We start from the raw sequence: 22,400 nt of genomic DNA on the forward strand, positions 1-22,400 counted from the left end.
ACTTGTTTTTTCAACTTGTATATGAATTGCAAATTAACTACAAATAATTAATATGTAGAGTTTCAATAGAGTTGATATTTCCATTACATTCTCATAAAACTGTATTAATCATTTTCTTTTCTTTAAAAAAAAGAAATGTAAAAAAGTCTGGGTTCACTACATAATAGATATTTTACAACATGAGGTGTTGTGGTGATAATCTGGAGTACAGACAACCAAGGCTTACCGACGCATCACATCACATCACACTAATGATAAGCAGTTAAATTACTTATTAATTAAATCATCATTGCCTGATATCTAGTGAATAAAAAAATATTCAGCTCAGGAGAAAAATTAATGTTGATTAAATTTACACTAATGCTAAAAAGCAGTGAGGATTTTGCAGGAGTGTTAACAGGTTGGATTAGAGTTGTTAATTGTTCAAAAGCCTGCAGTCCTCAATCTTAACAGCACCTTAATAGCACAGTCACACAACATTTGTCTTTTAGATGAAAAGACCTGGTTTTGAATCCATCTAGGATGCAGGAAACTTTAAATTATTTTTACTGATGGTGGGTGATTAGCTAGTCTTATATAACTTTAGGCAGTAGGATTTTTCTTCTGGAAACTGAGGCTTTTCTTCCTCCTAAACAGGCAACCGGCTGAAGAACTTAACAGACACAACACATTGATCCCAGTAATCCCTCAGCTATTATGTGCATCTTACCCTCAAAAGGTCGTAAACCTGTAGACCAATCCCTACTGTATGGTAGGAAGCCAACAGAATAAATTTATATGGAATAAGAGAGAAATTAATAAAAAAAAAAAAACCAAAACTATCTATGTACAAGACTTTGTTCAAACCAATTTTTAAAATGGGTTTGAAAACAGTCTTGTGTTTATTCAAACTGTCGATATCGTTGATATACACTGCTCAAAACAATTAAGGGATATTTTAGTTTCTGTTGGATAATTATACATTTCTGCAAATAATTATAACTATTGGGTACTTTATACATGAATAAATATTTATTACTTATGGATAGGGTGTAATTGATGAGATATTGTTTAAATAATCCATATTTATTACAAATTTAACGAATTATACATTTTAGCATGAAATAATTTTAACAAGAATAGCCAAAAACGTTTCTGTTAATTTTTAATAGGGCGTATGGTCTCCACTAACAGCCAAAACAGTGGTACATCTTGATCGCATGGACAGGATAAGATGATCAAACAGTTCTTGTGTGATATTTCCCCACTCTTCTGTGAGAGCAATTTCGAGCTCTTGAAGGAATTGTGATGGCACCAGCTGAGCAGAAACACGCCTACCCTAAAGCATCCCAGGCATGATCGATTTGATTACAATACGATGAACAGACAGGCCAGTCGATTCGTTTAATACCTTCTTCCTCAAAACACTATTGTACCAAATTTGCATGGTGTGGATGAGCATTGTTATCCATAAAAATGAATTCTTGGCCAATTGCAGCAGCATATGGATGAACTATGGGTTCCAAAATCTCACCGTGATACCTTTGGGCTGTTAAGGAACTGTTTCTGATAAAATAGAGATCAGTATGGCCACCTATACTTATTCCAGCCCATACCATCAAACTCCCACCTTGATGTTGGGGTCTTTCACGAACAAACTGTGGATTATTTTTTGTTCCACTTTCACGGCATATCAAGATACATCAGTTATCTGGTTGCAGAGTGAACCTGGACTCATCACTAAAAAGTACACGAGCTCAATCCTCATATCCTCATTTGTCCAATTGCATTGTTCCTGTGCCCATATTCTTCAGGCTCTTTTGTGATTTGCCGTAAGTGGAATGCAAACCTATCGAATGAAGAAGATTTCGAACATTTTCTGTCTCCAGAAAGCGATTCCAAAGTTGTGAAATTATGCTTTGAGATTCACGACATGCTTGAGTGCCAACTTGCTGCATTTGTCCAGCTTCTAATCGACCATTGGTTCTCCAAGCCACGGATTCTGGGATATCATATTGCTCTGCCATTTTTAAAAAAATAATGGGTGGTAAGTAACACAAGTTTACAATTGAAGTGATAATTATGCACTGTGGAAGTGAGTACAAGCCACCCTTTTATACCCCCCACATGCTGATATGGCTAAGACATGTTTCGGCAAGTCTTAACATGATTTTGTACACAGTTGCATTTTCTACACTGTTGTATATTAAGAATATTTTAAAATAAATGTGTTATATTTGTAAATTATTTTTATAACTTTATAATTTACAAGAAAACCAAAATATCCCTTAATTGTTTTGAACAGTGTATTATATTTATTATTATAATAATTGATACACAGTCAAAACAAGATATCATTTAAACAACAATTTGACTGGTGATACAGAACAATTCAGATTATTATAATACAGGCTCCTCCATGGAGTCCAAAGACTCATCATGGGAGACCCAATCTATCCACACAATTTATCATACTTCCTATCAACTTCCAGGGATGTCCCCTTGTTCTGGGCCCCCTCTAGCCAAGTGCTAAAACATCTAAAGTGGTGTAATCAGCGGACTAGTCAGTTGATTACACCATGTTGTTATAGTCTCGCGTATTGTGACAAACTGTGTTTTTTGTGCTCTGAAGATGCTGGTTATAACACCAGTGAAATATCAGCAATAAGTATATATACTGTTAAAAAATATATACCGTTAAATAATAAACAACAGAATATTTCCTGTCAGGTTATTACCTATATCATTTATGTCCAAATTAAATGATCCCAGCACTGAACCTTGCATCACACGACTAATCACCCGATTCTTTCCCTCTATATACCACTTTTTTATATCTTTCCAGCAGCCACCCTCTTATCCACTTAGTGTCTTATCCATCCCCATTTATTCTAATTTGCATAACAGTTGCAAAATCCAGCAAAATCATTGTGTAGCCATTTCCTTTATCCAACTCAGCTTTTACTGTATTATAAAAGGTTTATGGCCTGACTGACTGACCCTTCACAGAGCCATGTTGACCCTCATAACAGTATCATATTTTTATCTATCCATTCTTGAATTATCTTTTTGACCAATTTTTCTAGTACTTTTACCACCATGCCTGAGATACTGATTGGTCTGTAATTTGCTACTACAGTCTTAGAACCTCCCTTATGCATAGGAATTATTTTGCCCTCTTTCCACTCCCTTGGAACTCTACCAGAGCTGAGACTTAAATTAAAGAGCCTAATCAAAGGCAGTGCCAGTTCCCTTGCACATTCTCACAAAAGGCTAGCCCTGCTTACGAGGTTATTAGAGTTGTGGAGAAGGTTAATGAAAATGAATTAACCTCCAAAATAGCAAAATTAAAGCAGATCATCAGAGAAACAACGCGAGAATTACAAAAAAATTGAGAGACATTTAAATGAGCATAGGGAGAAAATGAAAATTAAACAGCAAAATAAGAAACAACAAAGCACGGAAACAGGTAAGTCAGGAAGTAATGGAAATCAGGTAAGTGACGTTATTAGTAAAAAGAAAGAAGTTATTTGGTATGGTGACTCTATAATAAAACATTCTATTGATAAGTGAATTATTTCAGTTTTCCTGGATGCAAAAATTAAGAATATAAAGGAAGAAATTCAAAAACAGAAAAGTAAACGAAATCGTAATTGTAGTAGGTACTAACGACTTAACTGGTGATAAGTTCAGTATGAGAGAGGACATGAAAGGGTTGTTGGAAGAAGCAAGAGTGAGAAAATGAAAATCGTTAGTATTTTACCTCAATATGATAGAAATGAATTAAGAAGAAGGGCTATGATGGCCAACGATTCGATGCATAGAGCTGTGTAAAAGGAATGGATGCAAGTTTTTGGATGTGTGGAGTTGAGTTTGAGGGAACATTGGATTTGTATAAGAGGGACAGCCTCCACCTGAATGCATTTGGTATCAGGAGTCTAGCAAAACTAACTGGTATGAGACCTAACACAGAGTAAGGGAAACTAAATTATAAAGGGAGGAATGGTGATAATGTGAGTATAAAAGTGACAATGTTATATTACTGTGTTAATGACAGAAATGGGCTTTGTCGTGGAAATGTTGATGAGGAGAGAACGATTTCGACTTAGTGTTCGTCCGGTTCAGACCCCATGAAACGTATGCAAAGATGTCTAATGTATAAGGCACTAGAGAAGAATAGAGATCTTGTCTGTCATGCAGACTGCAGACAAGAGTATACAAAAGAACATGCAGGTAGATTGATTATTATGTCTGTACATGAATGCTAGGAGTATCAGAAACAAAGGGGTAGAGTTTGTTGCCTTAGTTGATATGTTGGGACCTCAGATTGTAGGCATTAGTGAGACCTGGCTATCAGAATCAGACATACTAACAGGTATTCAGTGTAAAGGTACACTATTTTTAGGAAGAATAGAGAGGATAGGAAAGGAGGGGACATGCTGCTAATGATATCAGATGACTTGAATCCAGTTGGAGTTGAGACCTATGATTGTAGTAGTACTACTACTAACAGTATTTCATTGGCAGTGAGTTTGAACCCATCTGGTGTGAAGTGGAATCTAAGAAGATCAATTACATGGTGGAGTGTTGTTACAGAACTGGTGGATCGGTTGCTAGTGATGAAGAAATGCATCACCAAATAGACAAAAGTGCGAAAAGAGTAATCATAATGGGAGACTTTAATTATCCAATTATTGATTGGGTTGCAGTTGAATCTCATGAGAAAAATGAAAATACATTTATTGAACTGTTTTGGGACAACCCCCTCAAGCAGCATGTGACAGAAGAAACTCGAGGTCAAAGAGTGTTAGATTTGATTATAGTGTGAAAGGGCATTTCAGTTAAAGATGTAACTATTCTGCCTCTGGTTGGTGACAGTGATCATGTGGTATTCACTTGGGAAGTGACTAAGTGACTTTTTGGATGTTCCATTCAAAAAAGGTTACATGATGAACTACAAAGCAGGAAATTATGACCAACTGCAGAGTATAATAAGTTCAGTTAAATAGGATTGGTTGATGGATGGGAAGAATATTGACAGTGCATGGGAAGCATTTAAACAATACTTAAATGATGTGATATCAGAGTGTGTCCCGAGAGTTCAAAGAATAAATAGGATAGGAGTCAAATGGATGTGTAATCTTATTAGGCAAGAGATTCATAAGAAAAGGATGATGTGGAATGAATGCATAAGGATGATGTGCATTATGAAAGTTATAAGCAGCAGGCTAGAATAGTCACAACTATTGTATGGAAAGCAAAGTCTGAGTATGAAAAGAAACTTGCTCTGCATGCTAAAGACAACCCACAAGAATTTTATTGATATGCTGCAAGTAAAAGAAAGAATCAATATGAAAGAATAACTCTTCTAAATGCAGATGGCATGAGGGTTACAGTTGCAGAAGAGGTTGTTCAACTAATGAGTGCCCATTTTGTTATAAGCTATCAAACCTGATGTGTGCGACATTGAGCTCACTGCTACCTCGTCAGTGGATGAAGAAACTCGGGTCTATGAGGACGAGATATTAGAGCTGTTTCACAAACTGAATAAGAATTCAGCATTAGGGACTGATGGGATATCAGCATATGTGCTAAAAGAGTGTTCAGCTGAACTGGCTATTCCTTTGACCAGACTGTTTAATATGAGTCTTAGAACAGGAAAGAATTCTGTTGGAATGGAAAGAATGTATGGTAATTCCATTGCACAAGGGTGGTGCAAAGACCGATGTATCCACTATCAACCAATTAGTATCTCAGGAGTGGTGGTGAAGATTTTGGAAAAATTGGTTAGGGCTTGCATTCAGAAATGGGTTGACAGTGAATCTCTACTTTGCAATGAGCAACATGGGTTTACTAAGTGAAGGTCATGTTTTAATAACTTGCTTACATTCTATAAAAATATTGCCATTGAACTAGACAAAGGGAATGGATATACCATGATAATTTTGGATTTTACTAAGGTTTTTGATAGAATACAGTATGGTAGACAGTTGCATAAATTGGAGAATATGAGTTTGGATTGTAGAGTAGCATGAATATGAGGATGACTGACAGACAGACAAACAGATATCAAAAAGTGGTATATATGGGGGATGTTGAGTCTGAAAGATTTAAGGTAACCAATTGTTTACCTCAAGGATCAGTGCTTGGTCCACTGTTATTCAGTCTATACATTAATGATATTGCAAAGAATTTGACAAGCAACATACAGCTATTAGCTGATGATCTAAAGATAGGTGCGGTAATAAGGAATGCTGCTGATATGCAGTACTTGCAGAATGATTTGAATAGGCTGGAATTGTGGGCATGGGAAAATGGATGTCAGTTCAATGTCAGTAAATGTAAAGTCATTTACTCTGCCGTGATTAGATATCCAATGTCATATTATATTGGTGGGAGTAGAAAAAACTAATGAGGCTAAGGGATCTTGGAATGTTAGTAGATAGGAAATTGAAGTTCAGGGGCCATGTAGCAAAGATTGCATTTGCAATCTTTGCTACATGATTATTGCAATACTGAAATGAATATTCACATGTAAAGATAAGGAACATAAGGATATCATTTTGTCTCTTCACAAAGCCTTGATAAGATCTCACTTGGACTGTTGTGCACAGGTCTGGTCTCCTGGTTTCTGTTGTGATTCTGATATATTTTAGAGAGTATTAATGAAATCAGGATTATGGAATACTGATTATGAAGACAGATTGAGAATTTGTAGACTGCAGACACTAGCAAACAGGAGAAAGAGGAGTGATTTGATTGAGACTTACAAACTTCTGAAAGGGTCATACAAAATTTCAGTTGGAATTTTTCAATTTATGGAGGGTGGGGAAAGGACAAGAGAGCAACCTTGGAAGCTGAGAATGAATGCTGGTAAGAAGGGGGTTAGGGCCATGTTTTTCTTTCATAGGGTTGTGCCTAACTGGAATAAATTGCCATTGGATGTTGTGAGTGCAAGCAGCGTGAATGAATTCAAGAATAAGTGTGTATAGTATGTGGCCTTCCCCAATGAGTCCCTAACTCCCTGGAAGTCTGTCTTAATAATAAGAAGAAGAAAAAGAAGAATAATAATATCCCACTAATCCCACAGCTGTATTTACATTGAGATTCTGCAATATCCTAAGAACTCCAATTCATCCACTTCTTTTCCACATTAGTGTCTGTCACATAGTTTAAAGCAGTAAACTTACTAGTATGATATACACTTGCAAAGTGGTCATTCAGTATTTCAACTATTTTATCCAATTCTGTCTCTTCCTGACCATCATTTGTTAAGGTTAATCTTCCATAGCCATTCTTCCTCTTACTTCCCATGTAATGAAAGAACTATTTTGGATTTTCTTTGGCCTGCTTGGCAAGATATGAAGTTAATAATAATGTAAACTTAATCATATATATATATATATAATAGACTCATCTCAATGTGCAAACTTTTATACTCGAATTTTAGCATGAATTTCAGCTTGTCTTTTGCATATCTGATTGAAAAATGTTCTGATGTAGCTCTAACAAGCAGATCTAATTTTATTAAATATGCATGTATGCTCATCTCTAACTTTAAAAATGATATTAAAATGAAAAGGAAAAATCATATTTATGGGAGTTGTGTTGAAAGCATTTTATTCCAAATTTGATCAATAGTTCAGGAGATATTAGTCAATTTTCTCTTAAGAGTAAGTTGAGTATTGTATTGCATTGTAAGAGTAAGTTGTGCGAGGTTGAAGTAAGCACACAAATTTTGGATAATTAGTTGGATGTTGCTAAAGACCAGAGAATGCAGTGGGAGATGATTCAGAAATGTTCAGACAGATGAGATTAGTAAGCAATAGGATGGTGATTATAATGGATGACTTGAACTATGGCAGCATGACTAGAAGCAGGAAATATCATTTGTAAATAATATCGAATTCCTTGAGCTACTTAGGGACAACTATTTTATGCAGCATATAGTTAAAGCAACATGAGAGACTTGGGTGTTAGACTTAATATTATTGTCTTATATCGCAATAATAGAGGATGTCAACATGATGTCACCAGTTGGTGAAAGTGATGGTGGTTTTGACATAGGGAGAGGCTAGGCAAGTACCTGTGATTTGTGTGGAATTAGAACAGGGATCTGTGATAAATGAAGGAAATATATGATGTGCAATTGTTTAATCAATTGAAGGAGAGAAAAATTAGCAGTATCTAGGACTTTGTCTAGAATCAGTTACTTATGGCATTGTCAGATTGTATTCCTAAGGTTTGGAGGATAAATAAAGTAGAAGTAAAATGAATTTTGAAATTATGCAGGAGTTTCTGAAAACGAAGAGGTTAGGGATTAGATATGAAGAACAAGGTATCACTTAGCAACATGAAGAGAATAAGGTGCAGCCTAGGAAGATGACAAATATAGTAAGGAATGAGAAATTGGCATAATGAAAAGAGATTAGCAGTAAAGCAAACCCTAGAGAATACTAAAGTTAAGTAGGAGAAACCGTGAATATGGAAGACTGACTTTTGCTGGCGATGGAACATGTCGCATCTGTTGAAGATATAGTGGAAATATTCACTGAGTATATCATTGGTGTATTTCGTGTAAGAGAGTAAGAGTAATGTTGGATAACAATAGGAAGGAGGACAGAAGATTGACACTTCAAGAATGGGAAGTGTGTAGAATATTAAGTAACCTTGATGTTGTTAATAAGACTGTGATGGGATGGGATATCATTGCATATACTATGGAAATGTATAAAAGAGCTGGCAGTGCTCTTGACTTGGTTGTTAGCAGAAGTCTGGCAATGGGAATAGTCCCAGAAGAGTGGAAAAAAGGAAAAATAGTGCCACTGCATAAGGGAGAATTCAAGTCAGTAGTATCAAAACTATAGGCCAGTGTGTATGTCAAATGTAGTGGTTAAAGTGAAGAATGGAACAACGTTCTGATGTGGTGGTGTTACAAGAGGATTTGAGATGCTTGTCTGAAGAATGGGACAGAATAGAGACAGAATATAAGCCTGGATTGATGACAAATTAGAGACAGAATGTAAGCCTGGATTGATGAGAATGGAAATCTTTCATGACAGTAGCATGGGTTTCTTAAGCAGAGGTCATGCTTTAGAAGTAGCATATACTGTGATTTGTCTGGATTTTGCTAAATCATTTGATTAAGAGGAAGGTGGTGAGTGGGGCACCACAGGATTCTGTTATGGAATCACTGTTATTTAACTTATATATCAATGATATACAAGGTATCAAAAACATCAAGGTGTCAAATTCTGGGACTAGTGGTAAAAATGTTTTTCTTTACAGATGAAAAATGGCATTAACATTAGATGTGCAAGAGTGGAGAGAGTTCTTCTTAGTGAGCTTAGTAGGTGAGCTATATAATAACCAGTCACTTTTTTCAGTATGACCAAACACATGTATTACATGGATTACTTGCCATCCTCCTTAGATGCACACACACACATACAGTATTAATATAAATTATCTTTAATCCATATAAAAGAATGCAAATATCAATATTAATGTCACAGTGCAAAGCAGTGACCTTTTTTTTAAAAAAATCCAGTAAAATAGAGTGTTTAATTTTTGAAATTTGTTTTGAAGTTTTTTCCATTTAGTTGTTGATTTATGTTAAAGCTTTTAATAAAACTTTTCAGGCTTGGCTAACAGGAGATGTTATTGGCTGTGCAATAGATTTAGAAAGAGGAGCAGTACACTTTTACAGGTAAAGTTATTAGTATTATAAATGATAAAGGAAGATAAAAAAGGAAAAATATTTTAAAAAATTCTTGGAAGACTTTTTATTGCCTGTCTGGAGAATAAATTTAGTTGTTCGCTGAATACTTTATTTTGACTAATTTAGTTTATCAAGTGGCTGAAACAATTTTTGCAAAATTAATGTTTTGACAAAATCTGTCTGAAAGTATAAGTGATGAAGTGGTCGTTGATAGCTAGCTGGCATAGTGTGATTTAATAAGAAAATGAAAAATGATCACTTCAGTTAGTTATTCAGGTATGTTCTTACACACAGCACTGATTTTCTGTAGGTCTTGCAACTTTGCTTGTAGGATTGATATGCATATATAAAAAAATGTTCATTTCAGAGCATCAGGTGGGCACAAACAACTTTGACAAAAATTGGTTAGAAGATATTGTAGATGGTGGTTATTTACGTCTGAATTCTGCAAGTACAAGTGGTACAGAGTAGCTTAATATCTATCGAGCATGAAGTGGGAATATCCACTCTGGACTGAATGAAATCAAGGAAGGACTGGTACCTTGGGACTTAACTGACCAAATTTTATGTATTGGCTTCAACTACAAATAAAATATTTCAGTTGGGAGTGGCACTAGTTAAACAAGACCCCCCCCCCCTTGTTTTTTTAGCAGGAAACAAACTCAGCAGGCAGAATTGAAGATTGGCACCATCAACATATGTATCAGTGAAAAGTAGAGTGGAGCCAGCAGAAAGAAGTACTCTGTTGATTTATTGAGCAACATTAATTATATGTTACTCAATAATAACTAAGATGTTATATTCTGGCAATACTGATAAGGGAAAGGAAGGAGTAGCTATATTCACTAAACATTAAGATGAACTTCTTGAATAGCAAGCAGTATCGGTTAATGATATGGGCAGATTTCAATATCAGGAACTATATAATTAAACTTATTTATGCCTATCATCTATGGAGGTGTCTCTGTAGGTACAGGAATTTTTTGAGTCAGAGAGGGAAGCTTATATATACATAACACCTCCCAGGAGTCAAAAGACTCATCACCAGAAGGTATTCTACAACCACATAATGTACCGCCTATACACTGTGCAATCTATCTCCCATTGATGGTATTTTTTCTTATATGCAGGATTAAAAAACATGAGTTTTTTTGGGAAGGAAACCCTGGTATTTCCATATAACAATCAACAAAATCATTTTAAGTGAAAAAACCCTTTATAAAGATTCCTCTCATCATAATGAGAATCAGACACAGTCCTTTTTTAATCAAAGGGCACAATGTCCCATCATTCTTCCAATTGCACTGTGGAGAAACATACAGCAATCCCTCGATTAATGCGCTCTTTAAAACAGGTGCATTAATCGAAAATGCTCTAATCGAATGTAATAACCTATGGGGAAAAGTATAATTTGTTCCTCAAATTTCATTTTTGAACCTTAATTTTTTTATAAAAGAATTAAGGTATGTCTCAGGGCCTAGTTAAAGGAAAACCATGAAGCTGAAAGACAATAAAACATATTCAGAATATAAATTTTATTATTCTACTTCTTACCAAAGCATTGAGCTAACATAGTTGGGCAAGCATTTTGTTTCTTTTTTTTTCATACAACCGACAGTATGGCCCTATTGCCTCTTCTGCAAATTTTACTGCCTCTCTCTTCATCAGGGTCTAAGCATTGCTGCTTAAAAACTTCGATTGTGCAAAAAAATGTTCAAATTGTTTCTGTGAAATCTCTTTTGGCTGACTATCAGTGGTTAAATTTTCTTCATATTCTTCGGGATCTTCCTGCTGTGCATCTAAAGTTCGGAATCTCTCAATTCTTCAGAATGAGATTTAATTAACTCTTGGATATTATCATTTTCAATCTCATCAAAACCCAGTTCATGCCTGGGTTTTGATGAGATTGAAAATTTCCTTGCAATTTCCTGGCAATTTCCTCAACAACATCATCCATTTCGTTTGAAAAGCTTCCAAAATTTATTGCACAATGTGGAAGAATGTGCTTCCAAACGACTCACATATTGCTAGCAGTAATTTCATTCCAAGATTGATGATATTTTCAATAGCTGATTTAACATTAAATTTCTTCCAGAATTCTACTAATGTCATAGAATTCTCACCTGATGTTGCTTCTATTGCCTGTTTAAATGTTCTTCTCAGGTAGTATGCCTTAAAGGTTGCGATAATCCCCTGGTCCATAGGTTGTATGAGAGAAGTTGTATTTGGCAGTAAAAATTTGGAATATAGTATACATAGTGTACATGGAAGTAGTATAGTATGCCATTAAAAATAACTTTGCAAAATGTTTTAAATTGGTAACTAAATATTTCATTCTGGTGAGTGATTATTTAAAATAGTTAGCCATAAAAATGTATAGATAGAAAATTTTTAAAATCTGTAACATTTATTTTTAAGATGTATATAGACGCACTAATCGAATTTTAGAGGTGCACTAATTGAATTTGGGTATCGAAAAAAAATGACACACTAATCGGGGGTGCATTAATCGAGGGATTACAGTATTCTTGTTTGTTATATAAGGCTACTTGTATAATAGACGCTGTTGACCATATCAGTTGCCTCACTTAACCCTCATGTCTGAAAGGAAGTGTGCTCTGAATTATGAGATACTAAGGCAAGTGATGTGAAGTCAACAGCCTCTGTACACAAGTAGCCTAAACAGTATTTTATAATATAAGAAATGAATGCCCATCATATAGAAATTCTTTGGGAAACTAGAGAGAGCAAAGATAGTAAGTACCTGCTGTATTTCTGTTCAATACATGGCTAATCATTACAAACAACAAGCTTCAACACAATGTGTATAAATTCATGTGATGAGAATACACAAGAGAAAAGTCTTATTTACTGTGCTATTCTTGATAGTGATGACTTCAAACTGGATTATGATATAAGGGTATACTAGAAATTGAAATAAAAAATGATCATTTAGTGTTAAGCAGGATAAGTGAATATCTCATGTTTTTAGTGAAACATTGTGTTTTAGATTAATAATGCGAATATGTGTAACCAAAGAATAGCTTAGCAATAATAGGTAATTATCAAAATACAGTAGATATTTCAATCCAGAAATAACAGATAGTCATCAATGATGAGATCAAAAGATAGAACTAATACCAATGGATTTCACATCAAAGTGTGGGTCACAAGCTAGAATGATAATAGAACATTACTATGATAGTTTTGTTTAGGAAAAAAAAGAATATATATCCCATTCTTTACAGTTAAGAATAAGTTCCTCAAACTTTCAATAAAAATATACAGTTATTCTGATTAATTATTACATTATTTTGATGATGTAACAGAATATCAGAATCTTCCTTGAATTATAGTATTATTGTTCAAATGAAAAATGGCACCTATGAATATGTCTTTGTCCAAAGGATTCTGTGTTTCTCAAGGCTTTTCTTATTGGATTTCATGTAGTGAATGTAGCATTTGTTCCCAGTAGTAGATGATATTCAACCAACAATACTCAGATTTGGAGATATAAAACGTTTTACCTTGACTGCATGCCATGGTCAGAAAGTTAAATTGCCATATCATAACTGGAGTAGGTCATAGAAAGGGAAATAAAACAATGTGAGAATTACATAGAAATTTCTTTATTCTGTATGCAATTATGCTTACATAATTATATATTACTTAGGCTAAAAAAATTGTGGACGAGAAACTTGGGAAAAAGTAAGCTGGGTTTTATCCAAATTGGAGTTGTGAACAAATATTATTGAAGAAAATCATGAGAATATAACAAGGATATGTGTGTGTTCAATGGAAGATTTACTTGGTTTGATAACATATTTTATAATATTGAATGACTTGAACCGAGGTTAAAATAAAAAACTTTATTTGCACGACTAGTTTCATCTAAAACTAGACTTCTTCAGGTGCTCATGAAGTAAATACCGTCATAACTGGAAAGGAACTGGTATTTTAAAAAACAAAACTAAGAGACATATCAAACAAGCTCTAGGGGGGTTTCAGCTTAAACCTTCTACAGCTTGTTTGATATGTCTAATGACCTTGACAAAGGTCATTAGACATATCAGACATATCAATGCTAAATGACCTTGACAAAGAAAGCAGGAAAGAAAGTTTAAAGATTCCATGAATACAACAAAATTGATAAATTCGAACCAAATCAAACTAAAATTAGCTGATAATGCTATTGAAATTGTGGAGGATTATATTTGCCTTAGTCAATTACTAGTTTCAAGGGAAAACAAGATAAAGAAATAAATAGAAGAATCACATTGGCTTGAAAGCCACTCTTATGTCATGAGATTTCAGAAGACTAGCAATCCTGAGAGAAAGTATACCAATGTAAGGGATGGAAACAGAATTGCTGTAGTCAATGTCGGGATATTGCTCTGGATCAGGAGTAGAGAATAGTCATTTTTGTACAAGTTTCTTTGAAGATCTGTTGTGCAAACAAGTAATTGGAGTAGAGTATTTAATTCTCTCTTCAGTTTTTCTTCCTCTCTTGTGATAGACCATTATGTCGGGAAGTGGATTAAAGAAAGGTGAATAAACCCACTAAAATTGGACATATTAAACTGTTTTACTCCTAAATAAATTCTCTACGTCTTTTGGCTTCTTTAAATAAGATTGTACAACTGTTTTAAATTTGGAATAAACATCAGCAATAAAGGCAAACTAAAAATAGGTAGGATTCTTCCTAGAAAATATTACTTGCATTCTCAGTCGAGAACCTATAGAGCAGGCTATTTAGACTGAAACGTGTTTTAGTGAAGAGTATATTTAATATGGGAAATACACAACAGAATTAACACAGCTATGATGGGATATTTGAATAAACCTTCATAGAACAAGGAAAACTTAGCCAAACTGAGCCAAACTTAGCCAAAACTATCAATATGAGAATTTTTAGAATAATTATGGTGTGAGCACATGATAGTATCATATTAAAAATCAAGATACTAGAAAGGAACTTGATATTATCACTCAAGGATACCCAAGTAGAACTAATCTAAGGCTGTATTGTTATATCGTAAAATCTCGCACAATAAGTTAATTTAATTAATTTGTCGAGCTCGATTTTACAAGGGGGTGTCAAACCAAAATAATATAGAAAATATGATGTATACATTTTCTTTGAATGTAAATTAACTATTTTGTGAAATGTATTTGTGTAACTATAGGGTTTAAAATCAGTTTGGTTCAGGAAGGGTAGGGGAACGAGAGATGCGATTGGACTGTTAAGAATAGTAAGTGAAAGAAATCTGGAAGTGAATAAAGAAGTTAATATCTGTTATATAGATTTTGAAAAAGCTTTTGACTTCCTAAAATGGGATAAGATGGTGGAAGTAATGGAAAAGATTGGTATAGATTGAAAGACAGAAGGCTAATTATTTCACTATATATGGGACAAACTGCCATGGTGAGAGACATATGGTACAACAGAACCAGGTATCATTGGACGAGGAGTAAGACAAGGCTGTTCTCTGTCACCAATTTTGTTTGACATGTATTCTGAAGCAATGGTTAAAGAAGCACTGGAGAATTTGGAAGAAGGAATAAATTGCAACGCAGATGACAAGGCATTATTATCAAATACTGAAACAGGACTACAACACCTTTTGAACAGATTACTGGAATCCTGTATCAATTATGGAATGAAAATTAACATCAGAAAAACAAAGGTAATGAAAATAGCAAGGAAAGAGGCAAATATGGATATCAGAATAAATGGGGAAAAATTGAATCAAGTAAAGACATTTAAATATCTAGGAAGTGTTATTAGCAGTGATGGAAGATGTAAAAGTGACATAAAAGCAAGAATAGCAATGGAAAGAGATGCCTTTAATAGAAAATGGAATTTATTCAGAAGTAAAATGAATAAAAACCTAAAGAAAAGACTAATAAAATGTTATGTGTGGAGTGTTGCCCTCTAATGCAGCTGAAACTTGGACATTGAAGAAAGAAGAAATTAAGATTTTGGAAAGCTTTGAGATGTGGATTTGGAGAAGGATGGAAAAAATCAAGTGGACAGATAAAATAACTAATGAAGAGGTCTTAAAAAGAGTAGAAGAAGAAAGAAGTTTGTTAAGGAGGATAAAAAGAAGCAAGGGGAACCGGATCAGACATATTCTGAGAGGGAATGGAATCATCAGAGATGCCATCGAAGGAAAAATAGATGGAAAAAGACCCTGAGGAAGAGTAAGGAAAACAATGTTGTATGACATGCTGAATGGAGACAGGTTCACAACCTTGAAAGAGAAAGCTCAGAACAGAAGAGAATGGAAGGAAAGTTTCTGCTACTAAAAGAAGAACCTAAAAATAGAGGAAAGTTTAAAAATAGAGGAAAGGGATTAGTGAGTCAGCAAAAAATATAAAAGAAAGATTCACAACAACTTGAAAACAAATTAAGCAACTAAAACAAAGACAAGACTTTCCACAAGAAAGAGTCTGAGTGACATCATTGCGCCGGAGGGTAATCATGGATACTTCGGAGTAGGAACAAAGAACAAGAAAGATATTTAAGGGGCTGAAAAGGGGGGGGGGGAATCTTCGGAGCAGGCTGGCATTTAGTTCCTTTTTCGACTGTATGGTAAGAGAAGAGGCGATGGCTCGGAGCTTGTGGCTGGAGGTTGGGTAGTTCATACCTCGTGACCCTGATGGATTATCATCGGAGCTTTGTTGACAGTGAGTCTCCCTGAAGTTTCCAAGGCGCGTCCAACAAATGCATTTCACCATGTAGCTGACCACGATCCCTGCAAAAATCCAGATGCCTACTAGTGTAGTGAACAGGCAGCTGTAGAAGAAAGAAGGAAGGATATCGTTTGCTACTCAGGCCAAAAGTAACCGCTACTGTATACAGAGTACAGAAACGTCCAAGTTAAAGATGTATCCAGATCAAGGCAAAGATTCGAGATGTCCCGATGGAAACTTTTATTTGTGGTAAAGGACTGTTTATAAGGAAAAGAACTGTGAGTAAACACATATCAGTGTTTCCTGGATTGTAGATATGTAGAAATTGTACATAAGTATGCTAAGAAAGTGTCTGTGCTAAAGTTTTGTAAAATACCGAGTAGAGTGGCATAAATGCAGATGTTATGTTTGTACAAGATAAATTTCGGAAGTTAGCTATACTGGGAAAAACAGTTATTCCACACTATTTGTCTAGTATGTATTGTATAATACTAAGTGTGTTAGGATTGCATGAACGCAGAATGTGTATGTTTTAATTGTGGTAGTTTCTGGAGTTAGCTATGCTGGAAGAAACAGTTGTTCCCCACATTTTGTCTAGTTTGTGATCACAATTTTTTTTGTTAGAATAAAATGTTTTGTTTGAACAACAACTTGATCTGATCATTGCCAATGCACTACCTTAAAAAAAAAAAAAATATGGACCTGTGTGTGTTAATTAGATATTGCCGTGACTTGCTATATGGTTAAGAAAACTTTGACTAGATTTTGCCTTTATTCCACTTTATTTCTCACTCTCTATTATTCTGCCTGTCTGGCACAGTCATAAATTAAATAAATATGTTCAGGCTGAAGAGTGTGAGAAATTGAATATACTGCAATTGTATAGCCTGTGATAGCTAAAATTAGTCTCTGCTTTACGTGCGGTAGGAACAAAGGGCAAGGGCAGGAAGAAATGGGGGAACAAAATTTAAGATAGAGAAGCTTAGTGAACTAAACATATCCTAAATAAAAATTTACTTTAAACTGTCGTAGTTAATTGAATGATAATATAAGGAAATATAAGAACATATAAGATTTTACAATGATGCAGCTGGTAGCATTTTATTGAATAATAAATAAAATATATTTACAAAATGGGAGCGGAAAAGTTAGAAACACTGTGTTTGATGCCAAGATTATTATTATTACTGGTATCTCCATGGAGTCAGTAGACTCATCGCTGGAGACTCAAACTATCAAAACAATATCTATCATATCTCTTCTTGAATTCATTTATAGACGAAGAACTCACAAGTGAGTCAGGCAATGCATTCCACTCATTCACCACACTCCAGGCGAAAAATCTACTTCTCATACCCTTGCTAACCACACTTTTCCTCAATTTCCTGGGATGACCTCTTGTTCTTCCATCACTATCACACAGCTGAAATAATTCCCCTGCATCAATCTTATAAAAACTTTTTAGTAATTTAAATGTTTCTATCATATCCCTTCTTCTCTGCCTATCAACCAACCTCTGCAATCCACAAGCTCTCAATCTATCAATGTAGGGAGCATTTTTTACATTCACTCACCAACTTTGTCACTCTCCTCTGAACTCTCCCCACAACTTCCTCATCTCCAAAGTTGACCAGCTTGAGCACAGTAATCCAAATGTGGAAGTATCAATGCCTTATAAAGGGGAATAATAACCTCTTTATCTCTGGATGTTAGTGTTTTCTTAAATAGCCAAGTAATCCTATGTGCAATCTTGGACATCTTAGCAATGTGTCCTTTGAACTTCATCTCCCTAGCCTCATCAATCTCTTGGAGCACTGTTCCATCAATGTAGTATACAGCTGGTAATCTTTTAATCCCAAAATGCATAACTTTACACTTTTCCATAACTTTACACATTGAACTGACATCCATTACCTTTTGCCCATTTTGACAGCTTATTTAAATCATCCTGCAAAATCTCAACATCGGCTTGATTTTTTATTGCGCTACCCAACTTTGCATCATCAGCAAACAACTGAATATCTCCCTACAAGCCGTTTCCTATATCATTTATGTATAAATTAAACAATAACTGCCCATGCACAGAGCCCTGAAGCATACCACTGGTCACCTGCCTCATCCTGGACTCTGCTCCTCCATACACCACTTTCTGGTATCTCTCCCTGAGCCATTCTGTTATCCATATCACCAGTTTAGTATCCATCCCCATCTGCTCCAATTTGCGCAACAGTATTCAATGGGGTATCCTGTCAAAAGCCTTAGCAAAATGCAGAAGTACCACTGTGTAGCCATTTCCTTTGTCCAACTCAGATGTCATTCTATTATAAAAAGTTAATAAATTGCTAAAGCAGGATCGACTTTTAACAAACCATGTTGGCCCCTGTAGGGTATCATATTCTGATCTGCCCATTCTTGAATTCTGTCTTTAACCAATTTTTCCAATACTTTTTCCAATAGCACTCCTGAGATGGTGATTGGTCTGTAATTAACTACTGCAATCTTAGAGCCACCTTTATGCAAAGGAACTACTTTGCCTTCCTTCCATTCCCTAGGGACCATGCCAGAGTTCAAACTTAAGTTAAATAAGTAAGTAATAAATAAGCAAGAGGTGTTGACAATTCCTTTGCACATTCACGCAACACCTGAACTGATATTCCACCTAAACCTACAGCAGTGTTTGCATTTAAATTCTGCAATATACTAAGTACCTCTGATTTCTCACATTAGCTTCAGTTCTCACGTTAGTTATTGCTACAGGTACAGAGATATCCTCACTTGGGGGATAGACTTTTGAAAAGTGATCACTCAGTACTCTACTATTACATCTGAATTGGTCACCTCAATACCATCGGCACCCACTAAAGTTATCCTTCCAAAGTCATTCTTCCTTTTACTTGCCACATAGCAGAAGAACTTAGGGATTACCCTTGATCTCCTTGGCTGAAGTCCTCTCATAATCAGATTTGGCTTTTCTTACTATGCTGGTAACCTTCCTGGCTTGAGCTTTGTACTGCTCATGGGTGTACTGATCGCCTTACTCCTTGTAAATTCTCCATAACATTTTCTTTTTTTGCAGATCAAGCCTGCAAAAAAAAAGCCTGTATTGTCTTCCTGACCATTGGAATACTTCCTCAGATACCCACTGATTTTATCCCATGCACTGCTTACATCTTTCCCCTGCAATATGTTCTGCCATGGTACGGCTGTAAGCTCACTCCAAAGCTTGTTATAATTACCTAGCCTGTAGTTCCATATATACCCCTTCTTAAGAGAGAAATCCACAAATTTTGCAACCTCTCAAGTCAATAACACATGATTGTTCTCACCGATTGGACGTAGCGAGGACACCTTACTGATGCATATGTCCTCTGAACCAATGATGAGGTCCAACACTCTCACACCATGAGTCCCTCCAGTTATGTGCTGTTTCAAGTAATTATCTCTTAGATGGTGTATGAATTCCATTTCCTTTTTGCCACGTGATATTTCCTCCTTCCAATTGATATCACCATAATTAATATCCCCCATAATAATCACTAACCCTGCATTCATTGCACTGATTTGCTGATGCATGAATTCAGTATTACCCCCTGGCCTGTAGCAGCAACCAACTGTATGTTTGGTTGCGTTGGTCACTATTTCACACCAGACTGCCTCAAATGAACTATCATTAACTAATTTTTTTGGCTGCAACTCATCAGCTATCATCAATAGTACTCCTGCCCCCATTCCATCTTCTCTATCGTCCCTGAAAATACTGTACCCATCACATTCAATTCCAGTAACCACATCTTCTGTTGACAGCTAAGTTTCACTAATGCTACAACTTTTGGTGAGATTGCACTGACTAATGCCAAAATTCTTCCCTCTTATTTCAAATGCTTCTTGCATTAGTATACAAAAATTGCAGATTCCCTTGTACCAGCTTTAGAACTGATATACATGTCACTAATTTCAGTAGTCCCATGACGATTTTTATCCACTCTATTCTGCAATTTATTCCACGAATAAGGATCAACAAATATACATTCACTGCATAAGTTTCTCCCTCTTAAACTCAACCTTTTCAATTTTAGTTTCCCTGCCCAATTACTTGAATGTGTTCAGAAAACAGTAACTTCTTCAATTGCTTATGACCTTCCATGTTCATATGCAACTCATCTCTTGCATACAACTGTCTTTTGCCTTCAAACACACTCCAGACATCAACAAATTCCAGACCTTTTTTTTTTTTGCACATTCTTGCAATCATAGCAAACATTAGCATCGCTTGTCTGCTTAACTCATAATTGTCAAAATGAGGCAGCACACACACTATCTTCCCTTTGTTCTTAACAATGTTCTTAAATCTTTTGCTACCCGATTAATACTACCACTCAGGTTATTTGTATCCACCATAACTATCATCTTTTCTGCATCGTGCTCTTTCTTTATTGCTAAAGTCACTCTCTCTATTGTTCCACCAGCCAAGCACTCCTCAGGCATAATGCTCTCCATACCCTTAATCATAGAATCACCATATATTGTACCATTCATAACTTCATTCAAATCCAAACAAACGTCACTCCTGGATTCATTTTCTATGCTATTCAGCATGGCTCTCCCAGTTTCATTATTTTCCCTCAACACTCTTTTACTAACTCCCTCACTTTCACGACATATCATTTCTTCTAGACTTCTTGTGCTTTCATTCTGTTGACTACCAATCACTCCCATACTATTTATTACGTTTTTATTCACCAAAGACTCTCCCTTACTTAATCTTGTTCTAGTTACTTCAGCTAATCTCCATAGTCCTAATTTCTCTATTCAACAAATTTAATTCAGTTTTAATTTCCAGAACCTCCTTACTGAGCACTTCCAATTCCTCTTGCAGGAGATAAGGTCACTTTTCATTTTCACGAACTCCTGCCGAAGCTCTTCCGCTATGGTCCAGACATCTGCGTCCATTCCTAATTGCCTCAGTCTATCCTAACACTTCTCACATACATCGATGTTTTCATTCTTTTCATTTAGCCAAACAGTCCACAGATCCTTCACATTCTTCGGCGCATACATATAGCAGTTTCCACAACGCATCCACTGCGAAAAATCCAAGGCAGAGCTAGACATTCATGTAGAAGTCCTCCGAGCTGCTGATGTAAGTCTCTTGATTTATGCCATCTTTAGACACTGAAGTAATGCAACAAACAGCAGCAAAAACACAATATATACAACGAAGTTTCAACAGTAACACCACTGAAGGACACTTGTATCCAACCGAAGCACAACTGCAGCACAATTTGAGACAAAAAAGCCTTGCTATTTTTTTTGTTTTTTTTTATGTTGGGCCCATATACGAGAGGTTGGCTGGTCAACCTATAGTACTTTAGTACCGTATATGGGTAGTGGGATGGGAAAGGAGAAACTTGTTAACATTCAATTTGAAAGCCCGTATATTGTATTCCTTGGGAAATACCTCAGGGGGAAGACCGTTCCACAGTACAGCAATAGCAGGGATGAAGGAGGAGGAAAAGAAACTTATTCTGTGGGTTTCAAGGTGTACCGTGAAGGGATGTTGGGAGATGGCTGTACATGTTCCAATGGGTTTAGTACAGAGTGGAGGAATTATTGATTTGTTTCAGAATATACAAATTGCAGAGACATTTAGTCTCTGCAATTTGTATATTCTACAAATATTTTGTAGAATATACAAAAATGGGGGAGTGAGTCGGTAAGAGATGGATCATTTATTGGTCTAATTGCTCTCCTCTGCATTGAGTCAAGCATTTTGAGAGATCTTTTAGGAGCCCCACTCCAAATGTGAGAACAGTATCCGATAGCTGGGTGGGTTTGCAATTTGTATAAGGTTAACAGCTGTTTTGAAGTGTAGTAACGTCTTGAGCGAAAGAGAAAGTCTAGTTTTTTGGAAGCTGAGGATGCAATGGTTGTGATGTGTTTATGTCAGGAGAGGCCTGATGTCATGGTAATTCCGAGAAGAGAAATTTCATCTTGTCTGGGAATT

At 35.6% G+C, this 22,400-nt stretch overlaps 1 protein-coding gene across 3 annotated transcripts in view; it reads left to right on the forward strand.

Annotated features, from left to right (window-relative positions):
- Nucleotides 1-22,400, forward strand: part of LOC150108890 (E3 ubiquitin-protein ligase RNF123-like) — a 660,886-nt gene that overhangs the window by 165,964 nt on the left and 472,522 nt on the right. For all 3 annotated transcript variants that reach the window (XM_090410696.1, XM_090410708.1, XM_090410702.1), the window contains one exon: nucleotides 9,621-9,688. In XM_090410696.1, coding sequence (XP_090266822.1) covers nucleotides 9,621-9,688 — 68 coding nt within the window. The remainder of the gene's footprint in view (nucleotides 1-9,620; nucleotides 9,689-22,400) is intronic.

The sequence above is a fragment of the Typopeltis vanoorti genome, chromosome 2 (genome assembly GCF_054136105.1).
Source record: "Typopeltis vanoorti isolate ZY-2024b chromosome 2, IOZ_Tvanoo_1.0, whole genome shotgun sequence".
NCBI lineage: Eukaryota > Metazoa > Arthropoda > Arachnida > Uropygi > Thelyphonidae > Typopeltis > Typopeltis vanoorti.